At 45.0% G+C, this 24,422-nt stretch overlaps 1 protein-coding gene across 1 annotated transcript; it reads right to left on the reverse strand.

Annotated features, from left to right (window-relative positions):
- Positions 1-9,048: 9,048 nt before the first annotated feature.
- LOC131902527 (carcinoembryonic antigen-related cell adhesion molecule 3-like) lies at positions 9,049-23,027 on the reverse strand. The gene is made up of 7 exons (XM_059253555.1): positions 22,964-23,027; positions 21,258-21,614; positions 18,056-18,415; positions 14,704-15,057; positions 13,084-13,443; positions 10,350-10,691; positions 9,049-9,332 (listed from the first exon to the last, which is right to left on the reverse strand). The coding sequence occupies exons 1-7, from the start codon at positions 23,025-23,027 to the stop codon at positions 9,049-9,051; spliced, it is 2,121 nt and encodes a 706-aa protein (XP_059109538.1).
- Positions 23,028-24,422: the final 1,395 nt, after the last annotated feature.

Consider the following 24,422-nt stretch of genomic DNA (forward strand, 5'->3'; position numbering starts at 1 on the left):
TTGCCCCCCTCCCAATGTGCTCATGTAGATCTCATCTAATTTTCCTTCTCTTGGCTATCTCTGTGTCCTTCTTAGGGTCCTCCTAGTTAGCTAGCATCTCTGGAGCTGTAGATTGTAGTCTGGTTAACCTTTGATTTACATCTAGTATCCACTTATGATTTAGTACATATCATGTTTTTCCTTTTGAGTCTTGGTTACCTCACTCAGAATGATATTTTCTAGTTCATTCCATTTGCCTACAAATTTCATGATATCATTGTTTTTACTGCTGCATAGCACTCCATTGTGTATATGTGCCACATTTTCTTTATCCATTCTTCAGTTGAGGAGCATCTAGTTTGTTTCCAGGTTCTGGCTATGAACATAATGAAGCCTGTGTCTTTGTGGTATGATTGAGCATTCCTTGGGTATATGCCCAAGAGTGGTAGAGCTAGGTCTTGAGGTAGATTGATTCCCAATTTTCTGAGAAACCACCATACTGATTTCTAAAGTGGCTGTACAAGTTTGCACTCCCACCAACAGTGGAGGAGTGCTCCCAGGGATACAGGCTAGGAACAAACTTCTCTATCTTTGAAAAACAAAACAAGTTCACATCAAAGCTTTGTGCTGGCAGTTCAGGATTCCAATGAAAAGGACTATGATTTTCTTTTTTTTTGTTATTTTTTATTCTTCTTACATCCTAACCACAGATCCTCCTCTCATCCTTCCTACCACTTCCTACAGCCTGCCCCCAAACCATCCCATTCCCCTCCTCCAAAAGGGTAAGTGTAGCTAGAGTTTTCCTGCCTGGCCCATAGTCAGGGCAAATCTCTCTCATCCGCCAGTCCCACAGCTTCTCAGACTCAACCAAGTAAACATAGAGACTTATATTGGTTACAAACTGTATGGCCGTGGCAGGCTTCTTGCTAACTGTTCTTATATCTTAAATTAATCCATTTCCATTAATCTATATCTTGCCACATGGCTTGTGGCTTATCGGTACTTTACATCTTCCTTGTCCTGATGGCGGCTGGCAGTGTCACTCTCATTCAGCCTTCCACTTCCCAGAATTCTTCTCTTTGTCCCGCCTATACTTCCTGCCTAGCCAATGGCCAATCAATGATTTATTTACTGACCAATCAGCAACACATTTGACATACAGACCATCCCACAGCAGGTAAGGCCTCCCATGGGGAGTCAGCAAAGCCTGAGACATTCAGTTGAGGCAGGACCAAGCCCCTCCCCACTGCATCAAGGGTAAGTAAGGTATCCAACCAATTCTGTTGGGAAGATTAGGATGTGCTGGTACCCAGGAACACAGGCTAGGAAATAACTTCTATATTTTTTTGAAAACCAAAACATTTCACATCAAAGCTTTGCTGTTGACAGTTCAGGGTTCCAATCAGAAAGGACTGTGATTTTCATGGCTATTGTCTCACTGAGATCTGTGGCAAAGCTATTGAGTCTGATTACTAGAAATGATATGGGGGATAAGGACTTTTGGGGATTCCGGCTGAGATTCTCCATTAATAAGGCAAGATTTGGGGCAGATCAAACAGACACTGCACAGAAAATGACTGATGTTTGTCACTTGTAGTGGGGACAGATGTCTACCATCATCTCAGGCACATAAACTCTTGGCTCCTGGTTGGTGCCACTCTTTGGAGAAGTTTAGGAGCCAGGACCCCTGCAGGAAGATCATCACTTTTCAAACATTGACACTAAAAAGTTGTGAGTAATTTTTAAAGTTTTGAAAATGAAAAAGGGATAATTGCCGATGGTCATTGGAGTATACAGCAGGTGACAACTGTTTCACAAGTTGACACACCAGACATATAACTCCCTGATGGGGAGACCACCTGGCAAAGCCAGGAGGTCACAAGTTGTGGAAACTGGTTATTTTCTGTGTGTAACGTTCTCATGTGCCACCATTATACCCCCCAAAAGAACAGCTGTGAGGTTCTTTCCACAGCTCTTTGGTAGTGTGTTTTATATCTTTGGGCATACATATAGTTGTGGATGGTCAGGTTATGACTTCAGTTTAAGCTATATAATTCTGATGTATAGAAATAATATCAGAATAGTCTCAAAGAGCCTTTTACACATTTTGCAAAGACATTAGAACAAATTCAATACAGACTAGACTGCCCCTGCAGAAAATACACAAAGACTAATTCCCAGGTGTTGTTTATTGCTGAATCAAGGCCAGGCTGTTTACCTTGATATAGCTCCTTGCAGAAGCTCTTTTTCTGCACGTATCCTGACTGCTCAAGGTTCAGCCAATTGTTTACTGTCTAGGATCGCTCACCAACTCAGAGCTACGTGCATGGATCAACATGACATTACTAGCCTAAGAGAAACTACGTGACTTACCTTGTGCTGTGAGAATGGGTAAGGCTCTGAAAATGAAACATAATTATCCAGAGTTATGGCTGTGAGACAGCAGGAGCGATGGTGTGGAGAGAGACAGCTGTGTAGAGCTACGTGAGAACTGCTGCAGAATGTGAGTGAAGTGTGTGTGTGTGTGTGTGTGTGTGTGTGTGTGTGTGTGTGTGTGTGCTGAGTGAGAGATGAAGAAGAAGAAGAGAAGAAGGAGGAGGAGGAGAAGAACAAGAACAAGAACAAGAACAAGAAGAACAAGAAGAACAAGAAGAAGAAGAAGAACAAGAAGAAGAACAAGAAGAAGGAGAAGGAGAAGGAGAAGGAGAAGAAGAAGAAGAAGAAGAAGAAGAAGAAGAAGAAGAAGAAGAAGAAGAAGAAGAAGAAGAAGAAGAAGAAAAGTGTGAGGGCATGAGATGGTGAAAGAGTGAGTGACTGAGTAAAGAGTGGGTGAATATTGTAAAAGAAAGATGTGTGAGTGAGTGAGAGAGAGAGAGCTGTATGAAAGAGCTGCTGCTGCATAGAGGAGCTATGCCTAAGAACTGTGTAAAGTTCTGTATGGTAAGAGAGCTATGTAAAGATGAGGTTGTAGAAAAGAGATGTAGAAGAGACATGTATGTAAAGGAAAGATGTGCAGCCATGTGAAAAGATGTATGTATGCAGCGATATGTAGCTGGATGCAGCAGTGTGGAGACATGTAGCTATGTAGAGACACAAAGAGTCAGAGACCATTTTTAAGATGAAGTAAAAGAGAAAGTTAACATCAGAAAGAATGTGTGTTTCCTTATTACACCAGTCATAGACAGATTAAAACTTATTCTTAAATACCCCCAGATAAAAGGTTTCCTATCCCCTGCTATTCTGAGGCATTGCTTTTATTACCCTGAACGGGATCATGGAAGCCAGTTTCACATGGTCTGCAATATTTAGTCTCTCTGATTTGTGCTAACAGTTCAAGAGGTGAGCCCTCAGCTTCTTGCTCCAACCACAATGCCTTCAGCTTGCTGAAGTACATCCCTGACATGATGGACCATAACCCCTAATAATTATTTTCTTCACACACTGACTTGGACATGGTGTTTTATGTTCAAGGAACAGAAATAAAACTAATGCATGCCTGAATAAATATTTTAGGAGGTGGGAACATTTATGGAGTAAACAGAACAAATCTAAATGTGGATCACCAGAGAGAAATAGGATTTCTTGCCTTTAGAAGGCCACAGCAGCTCTGAAAGCCATGCCCACCTCCAAAATTATCGCCAAATTGATTACTAGGAGTGTACTGAAGTAGTCAAGTGCTTCTATGCCAACCACAACAGCCAGGATTCCAATACCAGTGCATCATACATACAGAATATGTCCAACTACAATCACATGTGTTAAGTGAGCCTGTGACTGAGATGTCACATTTCTCCATCACAGGTGGAAACTAAGATTTGTCAGAAAGGAGAAGTCCCCCTATGTCATACTTAGCTCCTGCATGGACCTGAATTGATGTGCATGAGCAAGCACAGGATGACATGGCCAACCTAGGTGTTGGTAGAGGTGGTTTCATCTCATGAGACCAAAAGGAACTGAAGAGTCTGTTTCTGTCCCTGTGTAATTACACAGTTGTAGCCATGAAGGAACAAAAATTACTCACATGTCACATGAAGACATGATTTTTGACAAAAAACAGCAAGAACTGAAGAACTGTACAATGGAAAAAAAGAAAGCATCTTCAATAAATAGTGCTGTCACAACTAGATGTAAACAGGTACAAGATTGCAGATAGATTTATATCTGTTGCCATGCACAAAACTAAGGTCCAAGTGGATCAAAGACCTCAACATAAATCTAGTTACACTATATTTGATAGAAGAGAAAGTAGCAAGTACTCTTGAATCTATTGGCACAGGAGACCACTTCCTAAATATAACACCAGTAGCACAGACACTGAGAGAAAAAATTAACAAATGGGACCTCTTGAAACTGAGAAGCTATGGTAGGGCAAAGGACATGGTCAATAAGACAAAAACGACAGGATACAGAATGGGAAAAGATTTTCACCAACCTCACATCTGACAGAGGCTGATCTCCAAAATATATAAAGAAGACAAGAAACTAGACATCAAAATACCTAACAATCCAATTAAAAATGGGCTACAGTGCTAAACAAAGAGTTCTCAATGGAAGAATCTCATATGGTTGAAAGACATTTAAGGAAGTGCTCAACATTCTTAGTCATTAGGGAAATACAAAACAAATGGAATCTGAGATACCATCTCACACCTTTTAGAACGGCTAAGATCAAAAACACTGAAGATAGCTTATGTTGGAGAGGATGTGGAGCAAGGGGAGCACTCCTCCACTATTGGTGGGAGTGCAAACTTGTACAGCCACTTTGGAAATCAGTATGGTGGTTTCTCAGAAAATTGGGAATCATTCTTCCCAAAGACACAGCTATACCACTCTTGGACATATACACAAGGAATGCTCAAGCATATCAAAAGGACACATGCTCAACTATGTTCATTGCAGAATTATACATAACAGCCAGCATCTGGAAACAACCTAGATGCCCTTCAACTGAAGAATGGATTTTTTTAAAAAAGTGGTAAATATACACAATGGAGAACTATTCAGCAGAGAAAACCAATGACGTCATGAAATTTGCAGGCAAATGGCTGGAATTAGAAAATATCATCCTGAGTGAGGTAACCCAGACTCAGAAGGACAAACATAGTATGTACTCACTCATAAGTGGTTACTAGATATAAAGCAATGGATAACCAGACTGCAGCCCACAGCTTCAGAGAGGCTAGCTAGCAGGGAGGACTGTAAGAAGGACATACAGACCACCCAGTGAAAAGAAATAGATGAGATCTACATGAGCAAACAGGGGATAAGGGCAGGTAATGGAGGGCAAGGGATGGGGCATGAGAACATAGGGGAATGGGAGTTTTGAGATGTAAGAGGGACAGAGTGGGAGAGCAAGGAAAGAGATACAATGATGTAGATGAAGACATCATGGGAATTGGGAGAAACAGAGTGCTAGGGAAGTTTTCAGGAATCCACAAGGATGACCCCTCCTTGACTACTAGCAATAGACGAGAGAGGGACTGAATTGGCCTACTCTGGTAATGAGATGGATGAATACCCTAACTGTCATCATAGAGCCTTCATCCAGTGACTGATGGAAGTGGATTCCGAGATCCCCAGCTGGACACCAGGAGTACAATCGATGAGAGAGAAGAGGGATTCTGTGGGCAAGGGACATTGAGATTGTGAAGTGAAAATGTACAGAGACAGCCAGCCAAACTAGTGACCAAGAGCTGAGGAGCCCCCATCATACTGGACTAGGCCCTCTGGATAGGCAAGACAGTTGTTTAACTTGAATTGTGTAGGGGACCTCCAGGCAGTGGGATCTGGACACATCCCTGGTGCATGAGCCAGCTTTGAGGAGCATAGTGCCTGTGGTGGGGCACTTTGCACAGACTCGGTGCAGGGAGGAGAGGTTTGGACCTGCCTAAACTGAATGTACCAGGTTCTGCTGACTTCCCACGGAAGATCTCGCCTTGGAGGAGTTGGGAATAGTGGGTGGGTCAGGTGGGGAAGGTTGGGGGATAGGAGGAGGGAGGACAGGGCTATCTGGGGTTGGTATGTAAAATGAATGGAAAACTTCTTAATAATTATTAAAAGAAAATTTCCTCACAGGTAACATTTATGTTGACTGGGTCACATTTTGATGCACTCACTGTGTGCCAGGTTACACACTCATACAATTCTGAGTCAGTCTGAAAGACACTAGGAAAATTGAAAGCCTTGTTGATCTCAAACTGCCTCAACCTGACACTCTTCAAAGGTTCTGAAAACTTATTCACCATAGGTAGTTTATATCCTCAGACTCAGGTTCACAGGTTTAGGCTACCAAGTCCTCACCCTCCACTGAGTGGGAGTTATTCTTGTGGTTGTATGTAACAGTGCAGTGTAAACAACAGAGAAGAGATTGCCCTGTGTGGGACCTCTGACACTTGCAAGGATCTCATTCAACTAGTGTTGGCCTGTCCCTGCCAACCAGAGTATGAAGTAAGTAAGAAGGTAAATCACAGGAAATGCAAGTAAATCTGAATGCTCCAAGATGGTGGGCCCTCCTTTTCATGAGAGAGAAATAGACTTGTTGCATGGGATAGAAGCTACAGAGCTTGGTGATAGACAACCCTAGGGGGTCATGCAGCCCAAAGTGCTGTGTCTCTCAAAATGCACTGAATACAACTGCACTATGATCCAGTGCCCTCCAAAACTTTGCTGTCTAAGACTGTATTAAGATAGGTGATGATTAGAGTTCCCGTGAGGCTTCACTAGGTAACCTCACAACCTATCCTCAGGACTTGATATGTGAACAGAAATCTCAACCAGGAGACCAGCAGCAGGACTGCTCTCAGATCAGTGGTCCAGGTGGACCACAACTTGAGCCATTCTGCTCAGGTGGTTCATGATGACTGACATAAGCCACTGGTTACCTAAGGATGAAGCATGAATCTAGGAATCATCTAAGAATATGAAGATTAGAACAGGCTTTTAACAGAACCACCTTTTCCCATGGGCTTTAATATCTCTTCTCTAATATGTGTGGAGCATGTAGTGAGCTTTTCAAATGGATAGTGACTATATGACATATAGAACATAAAAGCAATAACTTGCTGAAACTGGAATGATGGACCTGGTGTGTTCAGCATGTGTGCTTGTTTTGTTGTAGCTCATAACATAAGATCTAGACATCTGAAGAACCTCAAGTAATTGCCTCCTTCAACTGGCCTGTGGGTATGTATGGAGACTATTTACTTGTTATAGATTGATGTGTGAGCACCCAGCACACCTTGGATATTGCCAATCCCAGGCAGGTTGTTCTAAGCTATACAAGGAGAAGGTAACTAAGAAAATCATGGAGCATTTGCCAAGAAGCATCATTCCTCCATAGTCTCTACTTGACTTCCTGTTGGGATGAATAATAATACAAATAAATAATAATATTTTGCAAATCAATGGATCAAAAGATGGTTCTTTGAAGTGATTAACTCTTTTGACAAACTTTAATCTGATTTGCTTTTATTTTAAAAAGATTAACATTACTAATATTAGAAGTGAAAATTGACACCTTATATTCCATTTTCAGAATTCTAAGAATCCCATGAGTACTCAGTAGTTACTTGCTAATTGTTGACTGACCTAGATGAAACAGACACATTCCAAGATGTCCAGAACCTACAGAGATAGAAGCATGAAGAAACACAAAACTGATGCCATTTCACAAAAATGAATAGTCTTTTTGTTTGGTTTGGTTTTTCAAGACAGGATTTCTCTGTGTAGCCCTGGCTGTCCTGGAACTTCCTTTGTAGACCAAGCTGGCCTCAAACTCACAGAGATGATCTGCCTACTTCTGCCTCCCAAGTGCTGGGATTAAAGGTGAGTGCCACCACCACCCAGCTAAAATGAACAGTTGTTAAGGATGAAAACAGCCAACCTAGGAATAGAATAATTTCCAGTACAGTAGGAGAAAACATGAAAACACACAGCCCATTCTGTATTGGGGGGGGGACACTGAGATTTCCCTCTAAGACCTGGATCAACACAAGGATGCTGCTGTGGCCACATCTGTTCAGTATTCCCTTAGGAGTCCTAGACAGAACAATTAGACAAGACAAAGAAATGAACGTGGTCCATCAATCAGCTGTAATATAGGTCTGTAGATGACTTGAAGTTATCTGTAGAAGATCCTTAAGATTCTACAGAAATTTGTGAAACTGGTGAGCACACCCACCCATCTTAGCCGTCCTTCTGTAAATTAATATTGACCACTAATAATTGCATATACTGTTTTGTCACAGGCATAGAGAAAGAAATAGATGTGGTTGCACAGGCCTGAAGGGCATGGGACTGGATTAACAAGGCTTTGGGAATGGACAATGGTGATGGTCACATGAACATATCCATATGTTCATGCCACTTAGTTGCCCACTTCAAAATGGCCAAATGGGAAATCCCATATATGTCTCAAAAAATGTTGACAGGAAAAGGAACCTTGTGTAATGTCACCCTGTCAATGCCACTCTCATGTTAGAAGCAGTCCAGGTCAGCCTTTTGACATGTCATGTTTTTTCACATGTGTACCTAAATTAAACTGTGGATCAAAACTGTTTTGTAACAAGTTATGTCCGTGGGGGAAAAGGACAGTCCCTTCTCCTGTCACTCTTCCTCACTTCACATACATGACTATTGTCTAGGCAGCATAGTGTGAATGAGTTCTACATGGAATGTGTTTGGATACAGGAGAGGATGCATTTATCTTCATGCAAACACTGCAGCATGTTAACAGGGGACGCAGAGCATTCCAGAAGTTTGGGGGATCATGAAATGAATTTCCATGGATTCTGAGAATTGTCTATACATTTAATCCAAAACCCAAGCTCTAAACTCCTTTGCAATTCTGTTTACTATATTGATGTCTTCTTTTCCCTTTTGAAAACCAAGTCTCTGTTTATATCCTGGCCTGTCTTTAGACACATGTTTATGCCAGGATTACAGTCATGAGCCACCAAGCCAGCTGTACCTGAGTAGTAATTGACCATTTATACCACAAAATTTTTCTCCTTGTTGTACCCCATTGATAAAGAAATGTCCCTACTCTGCTGTAGTGTGAGAGCAGAGAGGTCACTCATTCATCACATCCACATAGACTGGGGGACTGGTCTTTGAACTGGCTGGGTTGGAGACCTCACACTTATACTCTCCAGCATCCTCCATCCTCACAGGATCTATGCTGAGTCGGCACTTTTTTGGTGACAGGGTCATATTGTCTGTGAGCTGCAGACTCTGGTTATTGAAGATCCATTGGGTGGAGATTCCAGTGTCAGCTGAGAGGCAGGTGAACACAACAGAGCTCCGCACTGTAACTTTGGTGCTGGTGACTCGGATAAAGGGCTGTGTTACAGGCTCTGAGAAGCAAAAAAGAAGAGAGAAATGACAACAGTTCTTCAGAGATCTCAACAAGCCCATCTGTAGTCAGTGAACACGTAATAAAGCCTCTAGGGAGCAGACATTGGGGCTATGACATAGACAGTCCTCTTGTAGTTTGGATCTGCCTGTGTGACCATGATTCAGCCTCTGGGTTTCCTGGGTCTCTGTTCCCTTCACTAGTGCACACAGTTCATGGTCATTGTCTTGTGTCCGGGTTAAACTTAGTTATAAGCAATGGCATGACATTTGGATGGGGGAGCTGCTCTAGTCAGCAGCATCTCTTACTATTTGCCTGCAGCAGGGAATTCCCTAGGCTGGACCCCTGAGCACAAGGAGCTGCTTAGACAACTGTCTCCTCTGTCCCTCCCCTTGGAAACCCTAACACTCTTGTGAAGTATTTTAAGCCCATCGTCAGAAGAGTTAACATGTCCAGGCAACTGTCCACTGAATAGGAGATGCCGAGGTGACTCACCTACCTGTAGCTTCATGTCACTGCACAGCTGGTGCCACACACTATGGGTCTTAGAAAGTCAGTAAAGCCTTATTACCTGGCATTTTTAACAGGAAATCAAACTCTGGCTCTGGAGAAAAGCTCTCCTTGGTCACCTGGGGTTGAGTCTGAAACAGAGGTCTGGGACCAGGACATTCTATTGCTCACCTCACTATGATGAAATCACAAATCTCCAAGATAGGCCACACCAGACTCCCAGGGGGTCTTACTCAAGACCTGATCCTGGTGAGAGCCCCAATATTCTGAGGCTGACTGACATACTTGTGCTGTTACCCAGCACATATCCTCCTCTGTAGCTGTAGTCAGGTGATGGATTCTGGTCCCCTCTTCTATGTCTACCTGATGTGTGTCCTGTACTAAGTACTCAAACCCCAAAGTGGAGACACAATGTAGAGAGGAGGCCTTCAGTCCACAATGGACAGTATTGTGTGTGTAAAGAAAAATTGACACCACAGGAACTCATAGGCCCAAAAGAATCACTTACTGTATATGTGGAGGTACGCATGTGTTTCTTGAGTTTCAAACTGTGCATTTAAGGTTCGTAGGGTGTAGAATCCAGTGTCCTCCTGGGCAACATTGTGGAGCAGCAAAGATCCATTGGGGTACACAGTCTCTCTACCACTGTGTGCAGGTCCCAGCATACTCTTATTACTGGTTATTACATTCTGGGCAATTTTGTGTTCATTGTCAATTGGTATCCCTTTGTACCAGACAAAAGATTGAAGGTCTTCTGGGATATTATGAACAAGTAGGACAGCATTTCCCCCTTCAACAACATTGTGTGGCATTGACTCAATAATGAGCTGGACAGGAGGGTCCCTGCAGGCTACAAAGGAGGATAGAAGAGAAGAGAGACAAATTCATCAATACTGAGAACTTGGTCTTTGGTGTACTGAGTAGCTTAGGTCCATTACTCAGCTGAGGTTGGTGAAAGTGTCTGACAACCTCAGAGATGCCTTCCCTTACTTATTCCTCTACAGATGCAGTCATCACATTCTGAACTCTTTCATCTCTTCCCTCTCTGGATGCCATCAACCCTTGACTTCAATTAGAGATGGGCCTCCTGGTCCATCTTCCAGTTCACTAGAGATGGAGCCATGTTTGGAAAAATTATTTTGATATTTCTGGAAGACCCAAGACATGGAAAGGCTCAGAAAATTGTAGGTGGATAGAAGAACGAATGTCCATGGATTTGCAAGTCCAGGTGTTTATGAAATTCTCATGTGTGGAGCTACTGACACCAGTTACAACTCCAGCTTACATTAACTTATGCATGTGTGGGGAGTCAGTGTGTGGGTCTGGGTGTGAGTGTGAGTGTTTGTGCAGGAGCAGGTGGATGACATCCTGTGTGTATGGGTGAATGCAGGTCACAGTACCTATATGGAAGTCAGGGAACAACTTGAGGGAGGCTTTCCCAACTTCCCGCCTTAAGAGATTCTAGCTAGTCTATGACCTCCCTGCCTACACACCATCAGGCAGTGTTCTCTTCACCTATGAGCAAAAGCCACTGCCAGGGCTGCAACCTTTGCAGAGAAGCACACAGTGAACCTCCATGGTGGCTACAGCCTGCTCTGCCCTCCCTCTGTGGTGAACAGCTTTTGGTCCAGCACTTCCCCCAGTCCTTACAGCCTTCCTTCCTCTGAGATCAGCCTCCTGACAGGCTGGAAGCTCAAGGCCATTCTCTGTCCCTTCAACTCTAAGTCCTGCCTGGTATCCCAGTTAACTTCTCTCTAATTTTTTTTCAGTCCTCCAGACCATGCCATGAGCAACAAGGTTGATAATCATCTCTGTGCCCTAGGGCAACAACAATTCACACCAGGGCTCTCCTCTGCTGTGTTCTACCAACCTGTCCTTTATGACACAGAATCCTAGTTGAGCGCCTAGTCTGCCCTGTGTTCTCAATGCTCTGAGAAGGTAGGATTTACTCCCTGAAGGAAGGTGACAGAGATGTATGTGAGTACTGGAAAGGAACCATCTGAGTGATGCCTGGGAAAGGGTACAAACTCATTCTCAATGGAGCCACCTGTCAGGGCATATTGTCATGAAGCCTGGTAGGAGACTCATGAAGATGTGGAGCAGGAGATGATATGAATTCGGCAAAGAGGGCAGTGGTTCCATCATCCTAGGGAGAGTTCATTGTGACCTCCATCTTTCTGTGATGGCTGAGCCATTCCTTGGGTCTCTCTGTGTCCTTCCTGGGATGCTGCTGACCTTTGACTATATGAAGTCCTCAAGGATGTGCCAGGAGGTGGTGAGGAGTGGTAACACAGGACCCTCTCCTGGGAATTATACTTAGAAACACCTGAAGGAACCAGTAGGTCTAAGAAGACTGGCACTAATCTCCAGGTCTGTAAGGGACATGGATGGAACCTAGACTGTAATTAAGCTCATAGTTCCAGAATATACTTTTCTACATGTTGATTCTGTGTTCTTCTATAGCCACCTACTGATAACTAGAGAAACTGCACAGATGTCCAGATCAACATCTCTTTTATTATTTGCCTGCAGGAGAGAATTCCAGAGTTGGAGCCCAGTGGACAACCATTTGCAAGGAGGATTGTGTCTTTTTTTCCTCCCTTTGGGGACCTTGGCTTTCCTGTGAGGTCTCGTGATTTCATCAGGACAGTTAGTTAATGGTCTGGCCACCTGACCAGCTGTACTCTCCACATGTGGTCTCTGGTGAAGATAATCCAGGGGACCTAGCCTAATGATACCTCTCATGACAGTGCACTAGTTGGTTCCACATACCAATAAAACCCTGTTCCCTGTCAGCTCTAACAGAAAGTTAAGACCAATAAGTGACAGAAGGCTCCCAAATGTCATCTGGAGTCTATCCAGGGACAGAGATTTGCAGCCAGGGCTTCCCAGTGCTCTGTGTGAGGATCCCATGGCTTCCTCAACAAGGACCTGCCTGACCCTCACAGAATCGTTCAGGAATCATGTGCATGGTGACAGCTCCAAGGTTCTGCACTGAAGGTGACAACCTGGGGCTGAGTTTACCCAGCACAGCTATTCCACTCTGCAGGTAAAGACAGGTGAGGGGTTCTGATACATTACAGTTTTTCCAAACTATGTGTGTCCTGCAGCAAGGGCCTAAACCCCAGTGGGGGGACACAATGCAGTGGGGGAGAAGCCAGGCACAGCTCCGTCCTAACAGTCCAGTGTACAAAGTAGGATAAGCCACACCCAGCAGCTGGAGACCGAAGAGAATCACTTACGGTTCACATGGAGCTCCACATGTGTTTTTTCAGTTTTGGAATCTCTGTTTAAAATCTGTAGTGTGTAGATTCCTGCATCTTTCTCAGTGACATGCTGGAGGAGCAGGGATCCATTGGTGTACACCGTTGTTCTTCTACTGTGGGCAGCACCCTGGGTGAGATAATTTGTGGCTCTGTTGTATACTGCGATTTTACAATTCTGGAATCTATACTTTGATTTGTACCAGGAAAAGATTTGCAGATCTTCTGGCAGATTATGAACAAGGAGGAGAACACTTTCCCCTTTAGCAGCATCCCGTGGCACCTGTTCTATGGTGAGTTGGGCAGAAGTGACATCCTTGCAGCAAGCAGAAAGGGAGGCTAAAACACACAAGAAAAACAGTTATCACAAAGATCATTGTGTTTGGTGGAAAGATGGCAAGCTTCATCCTAGGCAGGTGGATTCATCACTCACCCTGAAGATGCAGGTGTGGGTGCTTCTAACCCACCTGGTGGGTGTCAACAACATGACCACTAATCCCTCAGTGCCCCAGAATAAGTCATGTCCTCTACAAGGAACTCCCTCCTGGGGTGTCTCCATGGCTGCCCCTCACTGCCCTCAGTCAAGCACTGTGCACACCTAGCACACTGAAGTTGAGATTATGCCTCCTCTGAACTTTTTCTCCACAGACCCCACATCTTCATTCTTGTTTTTTTTTCTCAGTTTCCTTTGTGATTCCAGTCAACCCCTGACTTCACCTTCTAGATGTCCCTGCTGCTCTGCCCTGAAGCCCATAAGTCTAGGACTGGCTGGGGTCCAGGAGAAGTCTGATATCATTGCTGGCTTAGGTATTAGGAAAGACTTAGAGACTAGGATGGTTGGATTTAAGTCAACTTCACACAAGCTACAGTCGATTTGAATGAGGGGGACTCAACTGAAAATGCCACCACCATATGGGTCTGGGGGAAGTCTAAAGTCCAGTTTGTATTGGTGGTTGATGGGGGAGGGTCCAGCCCATGGAAAGCAGATTGACTCCTACACTAAGGTCCCAGGATGCTATAAAAGACATGGCTGAGTAAAGAATCGAGAAAAATCTAATAGGCATTGCTCTTCCATGGTCTCTGCAACAGGTCCTAGATTTTATTTATGAAATTCATGTTTGGAGAAAATTAATACCCCATTTTGACATGTACAGCCAAGAAGCATTGCTCCCATTTAGCTCTCCAAGGCATTAATAGTCTAGCCCTGGCAAAATGAGCTCTATGATCACTAGTAGTTGAGCCTAGCACAAAGGAGTGTGGCCAGGCATCCTGGTGCTCACTTCTCTGTTAACATACCATGGTTTCCTCAATGATCCCCTCACTGATGCCTATAGGGGCTTTATAACTGAAATTTACATTGAGATCCCCATGAGACTGAACATTCTGATATCTTCGGATGAGTTACTTTTGTGCCAAGGACTTTCTTGATACAGGGGTGAGCCAGATGATGGAGTGTGATCTATTAACATTTGTCTCCATCAGGTGTGCCTTCCACTAAGTGTTTAAACACCAACATGGAGACACTATGTATAGGCCAGAAAAGCCTGTGCTGTATGTCTAAACCCACAGGACACTGAATAATCACAAAGAATCACTTACTGTCCAACTGGACTTGAACATGTGCGGTTTCGGATTTCATATCTGTGGTCAGAATCCGTAGACTGTACCATCCAGCATCTTTCCAGGTGACACTATGGAGGAGCAGGGATCCATTGCTGTACAGTGTCTCTCTGCCACTGTGTGCAGGACCCAGCACACTTGAATTTATGGCTATTATATGTTTGGCAACCTCATATTTCTTGGACACAATAATTCCTTTGAACCAGTAAAAGGATTGATGATTCTTTGGGAGATTGTGAGCCACTAGAAGAACACTTCCACCTTCAGCAATTCTAGGTGGAACTGACTCAATAGTGAGCTGGGCAGAGGTGGGATAGTATACACAATGCAAGGCTAGAAGAGAAGAAAGATCCATTAGTAGTAGAACTTTTGTATTTGCCTAAGTTGTGGCCCTGTGTCCTGAGAAGATGTGTCCATTACTCAGCCTAGGTGTCCTACTGGGTGAAGGTCAGCACATGACCTATACATTCAATGTCCCTGCACATGTCATTTTCTCTGTATGGCACTATCTGCTCTGTTGTCAACAGGGTCCTGAATCTCTGCCCTCAGACCCCTGCTGACATTGACTGTAGATTGCTGTTGGGGGGATGATGTCCTGGCTTCCTTCCCTATAGACCTTGACAACTGACTTTCTGGCTTTCTGTTGTTTATGTGCTTTTCTCTTACATGACACCTGTGGAGAATGAATGAATGAATTAATTAATTAATTAATTAATTAATGAACATGAGAATGAACAACCAATATTCCAAGGTCCAGTATCTACTGGGTTTTATTAATGAAACTCTCAGCTTTGTGGCCAAATGATATCCCAATTTGATTTAATTTTTTACATCTATTTCCATTTCATGTGTGTGTGATGCCCTGCCTGTGTGTGTGAATGCATGTAGGTGTGAGTACATGTGCATTCCTACATAGATATCTATATGGCTGGGTGCATGCCACAACACTTATATGTGGGGCAGAGAACAGGTTTGAGGAGTAAGAGCGTACTCTCCTTCCACCACATGGGGACTGAGGATTAAACACAGGTCATTGGGCCTGGTACAGTTTGGCTTCACTCACTGAAACACCTCACTGACCCACCCAGATCAGATTATTTTCTGTGTCAACCTGTTATAGTTGGGAACATCAGTCTTCTGAATACAGCAGCCAATATGATTACCATTGAACAGAGAACAATCTGGCTTTCATCCCTACCCCTTACCATTTCCTGTTCACTGAGAACTTCCTGCTGCTGAACCTCTGTGCATCTCTGTGTCATCTCCACTAAGGGGGAAAGAAGACACCTTGATTCTCCTTCAGACTCTTGTCCTCCTTGCAGACTCCAGCCAGGACTTGAGCTGCCCACTCCCACACACTGTCAGAGAATTCTCTGTTCACTTATGAGATGAGCCCTTGTCCATACTGCCTCTTGAACAAGGTAGGGATCTTGATCCCTTGGAACAGGGGTGTTTCTGAGGGATCCAGCACTGCCACCACATTCCACTGTCCTAGGGTCACATCTCCTTCCCAGAATCAACTCTACTGTCCTGGAGTCAGATCTGCTGTCCTGGAGACAGCACCACTGCCCTGCCTCACCCTGAGCTCAGTCTACTACCAGTCAGAATCCCCTCCCAGAGTCACCTGGGCTGTAGGTGGGTCTTTGCACAAGGTACTGCTGTCTCCCCACCCCCTTGGCATTGCTTGGTGATTCTCTTCCCCAATCTCTTTCATTAGGTTTCAGTCCTCAGAACACACAGTGAGCAACAGGCCAATAATCATCCCTGTGCTCCAAAATCTAATAGCTCACCCCAGGGCTGACCTCTGCTGTGTCCTGGCCTTGGCTCTGTAGCACCAAAGAGGAGAACTCTGTCCTTCCTAAGCATTCTTTGTGACACAGAAACTCCTCTGTCAACCCAGTTGTCCTCATGTCCTCAATGCTCTGGGAAGGTGGAATTAGCTCTCAGCCAGAAAGTGATGGATGTCTGTGAGGGCTGGAAAGGGACCACCTGAGTGATGCCAGGGGAAGGACACTCATGACTTTTCACTAGTGTCATCCTTTGTGGTCTCATCCAGAACAGATATCCAGGAAGTATTATATCAAGAAATCCATGTCCTGTGTGTGGAGAAGGTCACCTATGTCTTGGAGAGGTGTGGACTGGCCCTGCTATGGAGGGTGTCAAAGGGAAACATGAATTCCATCCTCTTCTGTTGGCTGAGGTGTAGCTCAGGTCTGCCCATATCCACGCAGAAAATTTAGGGTTGTCTCTATGCTTTGCTTGATAATTCCCCTGTGGTTAGCCTCTGTTTCCCTATGGAAGATGCTAGAAGGAATGAGGCTGAACATGATCCCCTAGCATAGTACTGTTCTCAGACAGAGAAAGCACCATAGGTCAGAATGGCCTTATATGATGGACCTTAGGTCTGTAGTGACAGAAATGGAAATCACACAAGTTTCTTTCATCTTCTCCAGGAAAGCAGCATCTTAGAGTTTTACTGTGAGCTAATATCACCCCCTGGAGATTGATAGGATGACTGGAGCTAATGTCTGGGAGCTGTCAAGACCAGCAAAGCCTGTTACTACTTGGCTGCCTGAGGGAATTCCCTGGATTGGACCCCAGAGGACAAGCACTTGCCAGGTGGATCTGTGTCCTCTCTTCTTCACCTTGGGGACCCTGACCTTCCTGTGAGTCTCATAAGTCCATGAGGACAGTTGACTGCTGGCCTGGGCACATGTCCAGCTCTGCTCTCCATGCTGAGTCTCAGAAGGAGGTAACCAGGTGACACAATTTGAATGTGACTCTCATGACAATGCACTGATTGGTTTCAAATGCTATGAGATGTGGATATTCAAAAATCATTATTCCCTGTCAGCTCCATAAGGAAGTAAGAGTCCAAACCTGGTACATAAGGAAGTAAGTGTCCCAAGGATCATTTGTAGTCAATCCTCAGACAGAAGTCTGGAACAAGGGCTTCCTGGTGCTCACCTCTCTTTGAGAATGGCAAGATCTGCCTGATGCCAACATGGTCTCATTCTGAATCATGTTCATATTTCCTGTACAGACTTACCATTTCCCATCACATATACACACACATACACAGACACACACCCAGTCACACACACACAGACACACACACAGAAATACACACACACACATACACCTTACTGAGGATGGAGTGAGGGCAAGAGTCTGATCTATGGCCATTTGTCTCTGGTATATGTGTCTTGCACTAAGTGCTAAAACACCAAAATAGGGACACAGTTCAGAGTGGAGGCATGCACAGGTCAAGCAAGAGAGTCCTGTGTGTCTACACACAACCCAGGAATGAATGATCTTGAGAATCACTTACTGTCCAATTGGAGCTGCACATGAGCTACTTCAGATGTCAGATCTGTGGTCAGAGTTAATAGGGTATATAATCCAGCATCCTTCCAGGTGACATTGTGGAGAACCAAGGATCCATTGCTGTACACTGTCTCTCTACCACTGTGTGCAGGGCCTGGCACACTTGAATTCTTGGCTATTATGTGTCGGCCAATCTCATGGTTCTTGAACACAATAATTCCTTTATACCAGAAAAGGGCTCGAAGATTCTCCGGGAGATTGTGAACCACTAGAAGAACACTTGACCCTTCTGTAACTCTGGGTGGCACTGATTCAATAGTTGGCTGGGCAGAGGTGAGAGGGTGCCCACAGTTCATAAGAGAGGCTGGAAGGGAAGAAAGATTGATCAATAGTTGGACCTTTGCATTTAGTTAAGATGAAGCCCTGTGTCCTGAACAGGTGTGTCCATAGCTTAGCTTGGGGGTGTGGGTGAGTGACTTTCTGTCATTTACTGACTTCCATGTCTTCAGCATCCCTGCACATGTCACTTCCTCTGTATGGCGCTCTCTGGGTGTCAACATGGTGCCAGCTTAAAACCTCAAACTACTGCTCACATCAGTGTAGATTGGTGCTGGGAACATGTCTCCCTGACCTCTTCTCTACAGACCTTGACACCTGACTCTCTGACTTTCTGTTCTTTCTGTTCTTTCCTCTCGTGTTTCCAGTCAACAACACCTGACTTCACCTTCTAGCTTTCTTTACTTCCAGTCCACTAGGACTAGGGAATAGTGAGAACCTGGATTCATCTTATGTTTTTTTTAAAGAAATGGTGTCTAGTAAAACTCAGGTGCTTGTGGAGAATGAATGAATGAATGGTATCCCAGTACCCTGTATGCCCATGGATATTTAAGAAATTCATAGGTTTGGGAATACAGAGTTGAATGTTTCCATTTGCTTTGATTTTTTACACTCATTTGCATTTGTCTGTGAGTTTGTGTTCAAGGTCATGACTCGGGATATAGGAGTGAGTGCAGGATACAGTCCTAGGTGAACGTCAGAGGACTTGTGTTCCTTAGTCTCAGCATGTCAGACATTGAAACAAGTGCTTGTATATACTGAGCCATGTCGCTTATCAATACAAGCTTGGTTACTTGACTTTAGGATGCAAAGGTGGGGACATCAGTCTTCACAACACTGTGGTCATGCTAAGTTTCGTTAAGAACAATTCCCCACTTTCTTACTTTTTCAGATTCACCAAAAATAAGAATAAGTTTCCTGCTGCTGAGCCGCCACGTACCCTGTGTCTTCTCCCTTAAAACACTGAGACCCCTCCGAGGTCCTTGTCCCCTTAGCAGACTCCAGAGAGGAGGTAAGACCTCTTTTCTCACATGCTGTCAACTCATGGTCTCCTCACTTCTGATCAACAGCCCCTGATAGTCCATGACTCTTTGCAGAGGGAAACAGAGGTGCATGCCTAATTTCTATGGCCTGATAGATCCTTGCTGTATGGCACATCTCCTCCCAGACTCTGCTACCCTTCCCTCGTGTGAACTGAACCCTCTCCCAGGATGGAGCATCTCCCAGAGTTCCATGGGCTGTGGGTTCGCTATTCAAAACCCTCCTACTCTGTCCCCTTACTCTCAGTGCTGCCCCATGTCCCTCTATACTTCTCTCTTTATGTCTCAGTCCTCCAGAACACACAGTGATCAGAAGGGCAGATGAGCATCTCTGTGCCCTGAGAGAACAGCAGCTCACCCTGGGGCTGCCCTCTGCTGTGTCCTGGCCTTGAATTGTCAGCACCAAAGAGGGAGCCTCTGCACTCCATGTACAACAGAGAATCCCAGCTGGGCACCCAGTCTGACCTGTGTGCTCCATTCTCTGAAAAGAAGAAATATCCTCTTAGCAGGAAGATGACAGAGGTGTCTGCTAGGTCTCAAGGGACCAGCTGAATGAGGTAGGAAGAAGGGGACAGATCCATTCTCACTACAGTTATTAGTCAGGGTTCTGACCCAGGACAAAGGCTCTTGAGCAGATGAGTCAGGAGCCTCACATCCTATGTGTGTGGGAGGAGGTGACCTGGGTCCTCTAAAGAGGGCTCTGGGCTCCATCATCCCATGCAAGGTTTCATGATGATGCTCCCATTCCTTCTGTTTCCTGAGCTATGTGTTGAGCCCATGTGCTCCCTGACCTCTAAGACACCTTAGACCTTTGTCTAGGTGATTACTCTTTGCTTCTCTATCTTTCTTGAAGGAAATACATAAGGTCTATACCTCAACATAATCCTTTGGCACTGTAGAGGATGCAGAAAGCAATGAGTATGTCTGCGAAGTCTGTGTCACTGACCTCCAGTCTGTAGGGAGAGGGGTGGGAGCCAGGATATAAGGTAAGTTCCATTTTAGGGAAATACCTTTCAGAGTGTTGATTGTGTGTCCTAATTCTCCCCTTGGTGATCTTCAGCTCACATCTGGGGAGCTGTCCAGATCAGAAGAGCCTGAAGACACTTGCCTAAAGGAAAGAATTTCCTAAAAGAACTCCCTGAGGTGAACCACAGAGGACAAGCACTTGTCAGGCTGACATTTGTCCTTTGTCCCACTCCTTCATGACCCTGACCTTCCTGTGAAGTCTCATAAACATATTAGGACTGTTAATGGCCTGGGCACCTGTCCATCTATGCTCTCCTTTTGAGTCTCTGGAGAAGATGTCCAGGGCATCTAGCCTAACCATGGATCTCATGACAGTACATTGGCTAGTTTCACATGGCACAAGACTTGAGCTAATAGAAAGTGCTGTTCCTGATTATAGAAAGTCAAAATCCAAACTTTGAAAAATGCTTCTCATGGACACCTGGAGCTGAGTCTGGAACAGAGGTCTGGAGCCAGGGCATCCTGGTGCTCACCTCTTCCCAATGATCCAATGTTTTTCTAAATCAGGCCCAATGTTGATTCCCTCATGGTCTTTCTCAAGGACACATTCCTGGTGAGAACACCAAGAGTCTGGATAGAGGATGATATTATAGGAAGAGTTACCCACCATGCATCCACTTATGTGCAAGGATTCTGATCTACTACAGTAATTCTACACCATGTGTGTCCTGCACTAAGTGCTCAAACCCCAACATGGGGACACAGTGCAAAGAGGAGGTATACACATGCCGGGCCTGATACTTCTGTGTGTGTCCAGTGGTATGAACCCCACCCAGCATGGAGAATTCACAAAGAACTACTTACTGTACACGTGAAGGTATATGTATGTTGATGATACAATTCTTTCTCTATTATTGCTTCGTAGTATATAGACTCCTGAGTCACTTTGGGTGACATTTTGAATCCACAGGGATCCGTTAGGGTACACTGTCTCTCTACCAGTGTGTGCTGCCCCCAGAAAACCCTGACTGTAGGCCATTTCATAGCTTGCAATTCTATACTTCGTATTTGTCTCCTCTTTAAACCAGGATAAGCCAAAAAGCTTCTCTGGAAGATTACGGACAAGGAAAATGACATTTTCTCCTTCAACCACTTGGGGTGGCATTATTTCAATGGTGACTTGGGCAGTGGTGGTCAGGTGCCAACAGGTTAAAAAGGAGGCTAGAAAGAAAGAGAAAAAGCATTGAGCAGGTGTGATCACGACTCATCTTAGGCATCTGGCTGGTTGTGTGTCCACCCTCCTTGCTTGAGATGAGCTATATGACCTCCATTTCCTTAGAGCTTCTGACTGTGTCCTTTCTTCTTTGAGGAATAACCTTCTCACTTATTTGCCTGGCTCCCCACCTCGGTATCACCATATCTCTCCTCACATAAAGGGTATTTGGTGTGAGGAAGCCACTCCGACCTCCTTCTCTAGAGGGTCCTCGTGTTCTGACATTTTTTCCTCTGTTCTCTTTGTGTTATCAGTCAACTCCTGGTATCCACCTCTGGATACACTGACTTCGAGTCTGATAGATCCAGGGCTGTGTAAGGACAGGTAATGGTGTGACCTTTTAGGAAGATTCAGTTCCTAAAAAAGTCTCAAACATCAATGAAGAAAGAAAAAATGAAAGAAGCTGGGAGGTGGTGATGCACATCCTGAATCACAGCAATCCAGAGGCCAAGGCAGGCAGTTCTCTGAGTATGAGGCCAGCCTGGTCTACACAGTGAGTTCTAGGACAGTCAGGAATACACAGAGAAACCCTGTGTTGGGGTGGGTGAGAAAAGAAAAAAAGGAAGGAAGGAAAGTCAGAAGGAGAGAAGAAAGAAGGAAGGAGAAAGAGAAGGAAGAAAAAAGGGAAGAGTGAAGGAGGGAAGGAAGGAAGGAAGGAAGGGAGGGAGGGAGGGAGGGAGGAAGGGAGGGAGGGAGGAAGGAAGGAAGGATTTTAGGAAAGATGTGTCCATGGGTTTGTCTACATAGTTCCCATTTATAGCTAAGGACAATAATTATACTAAAGAATGATTTAAATTTTTTCCCATTTGCTTATATACTCTAAGTATATATTTCTAAAGACACATGTCTCAGTGTGCATATGAGCAGGTCATGCCACAGCAGCTATGTGGAGGCCAGAGAAGATCCTGCAGGAGTCTGTTCTCCCCATCTACCCCGTGGGAGCTGAGGACTGAATGCAGGTTGTCAAGTCTCCACACACTGAGCCATCCCCCTGGCCCACCCCTGTTGATTTCTATTTGGAGTCACCCTGCCATGGCTGGGGACATCAGGCTTCAGAACATGGCAGTCAATGGGACTCACTTTGAATAGGGAGTAGTTGGAGCTTTTCTCTTCCCCTCATCACCTCCTGTCCACTGAGAGCTTCAGGACGCTGAGTCTCTGTCCCTCACTGTACCTTCTGCCCCGTGACTGCAAACAGAAACCTTGAGTCTTTCCTCAGGAACCTGTCCCTTTAGGAGACTCCAGCCTTTCTCTGAATTCCCCACCAAGCCCACAGTCAGAGAGGGAGTACCCTTACCTGTGAACAGTAGGCCCTGCCAGGGGGTGCAGCCCCTGCCGGGAATCATAGAGGACACCTCCATCTCTCTTCTCACTGTGCTGCCCTCCCTCTGAGGAGAAGAGCTTCAGCTACTACATGAGCCCCAGGCTCTTCTGTTCTTCCTCCTCCTGAGATGAGCACTCTCCCAGGCTGGAGCACTTCACAGAATCCAATGGGCTGTCAATTGTTGGGTCTGTGTCCAAGACACTGCTCTGTCCCTTCCACTCTTAGGGCTGTCCCACATTCCTCTCATCTTTTCTTTCTTATGTAACACATTGAGCAACAAGGCTGATAAGCATCCCCATGCCCTCAGAGAACAATCACTCATCTCAGGCCTGACATCTGTTCTGTCCTGGCCTTGGGTCTGTCAGCACACAAGAAGGAGCCTCCACCCTGCCTATGTGCTCCAGCTCAGCATCTGGTCTGCCCTGCGTCCTCAGTGCTCTGAGAAGGTGAGATTTACTCCCTGAAGGAAGGGAACATTCTCTGAGGGCTGCAAAGGGACCAGCTGAGTGATGACTAGGGATGAAGATCAATCCTGTATCACTAATGCCACCAGTCAATTTCCTGACCCAGAAGAGTGGCCCAAGAGCCATTGTGGGAGGAGTTTCGTGTCCTTAGTGTTGAGGTGGAGGTGTACTATGTGTTCTTGAAAAGACTGTGGGCTTGCTCTTTTTATGGAGGGCTTCAATGTAACCTTTAGCATTATGTGTTGGATGAGCCCTGTGTTAGGTAAGCCCATGTCCTACCTGATCTTCCTGGGTCACCTTGGATGTCACCTTAGCTGAATCCCTGGTGGAGATCAGTTTTCTCCTGTGAGACATGCCATGAGGGAGGGGACTTTCAAGTTCACCATGCCTAAAGATGTTCTCAGACACATGAAGCAGCCAGTAGGTCAGAGCAAGATCTAGAAACAGGCATGAGAATGACTTTTCTAGGCAAGGTCATGGCTCAGGGAAACAATTTTGATTGTTGAATGTGAATCCTGGTATCGCCTCCTGGCAATCACTGGGAGAACTGCAATCTCATGTCTAGGTCTACAACAGGCAGGGTCAACAAGTCAACTGTGAACTGCCCTGATACCCTGGGCACAGGTGGGATGTGAGGCCTGTCATCCTGTTCACTGTGCTCTCCAAAACTCCTTATGCCATCTAGTGTAGGGTGGGTCTAAGCAAGGTTTCAGATTTTTCCTGGGACATCCATGACAAAGGTTGAAATAGTGTGCATCCAGAGGTTAGGCATCCTTATCAGAAAATTTCAGAGGAAAGTCCTTGGAAATGTCTCTGAAAGGACAGAACATCAGTGTATGGTGGCTCATGCACTTTCTGGCCCATCACTGGTGTCTAATTCCTTCCTTCTCTTTGCCCACAAGGTGCTGAAGGGTCTTCTCTTTAGTACAAAGAACATTGATTCACATGGATGTGTCTTCTGCTCTTCC

Source organism: Peromyscus eremicus, chromosome 1, assembly GCF_949786415.1.
Source record: "Peromyscus eremicus chromosome 1, PerEre_H2_v1, whole genome shotgun sequence".
Taxonomy (NCBI): Eukaryota; Metazoa; Chordata; class Mammalia; order Rodentia; family Cricetidae; genus Peromyscus; species Peromyscus eremicus.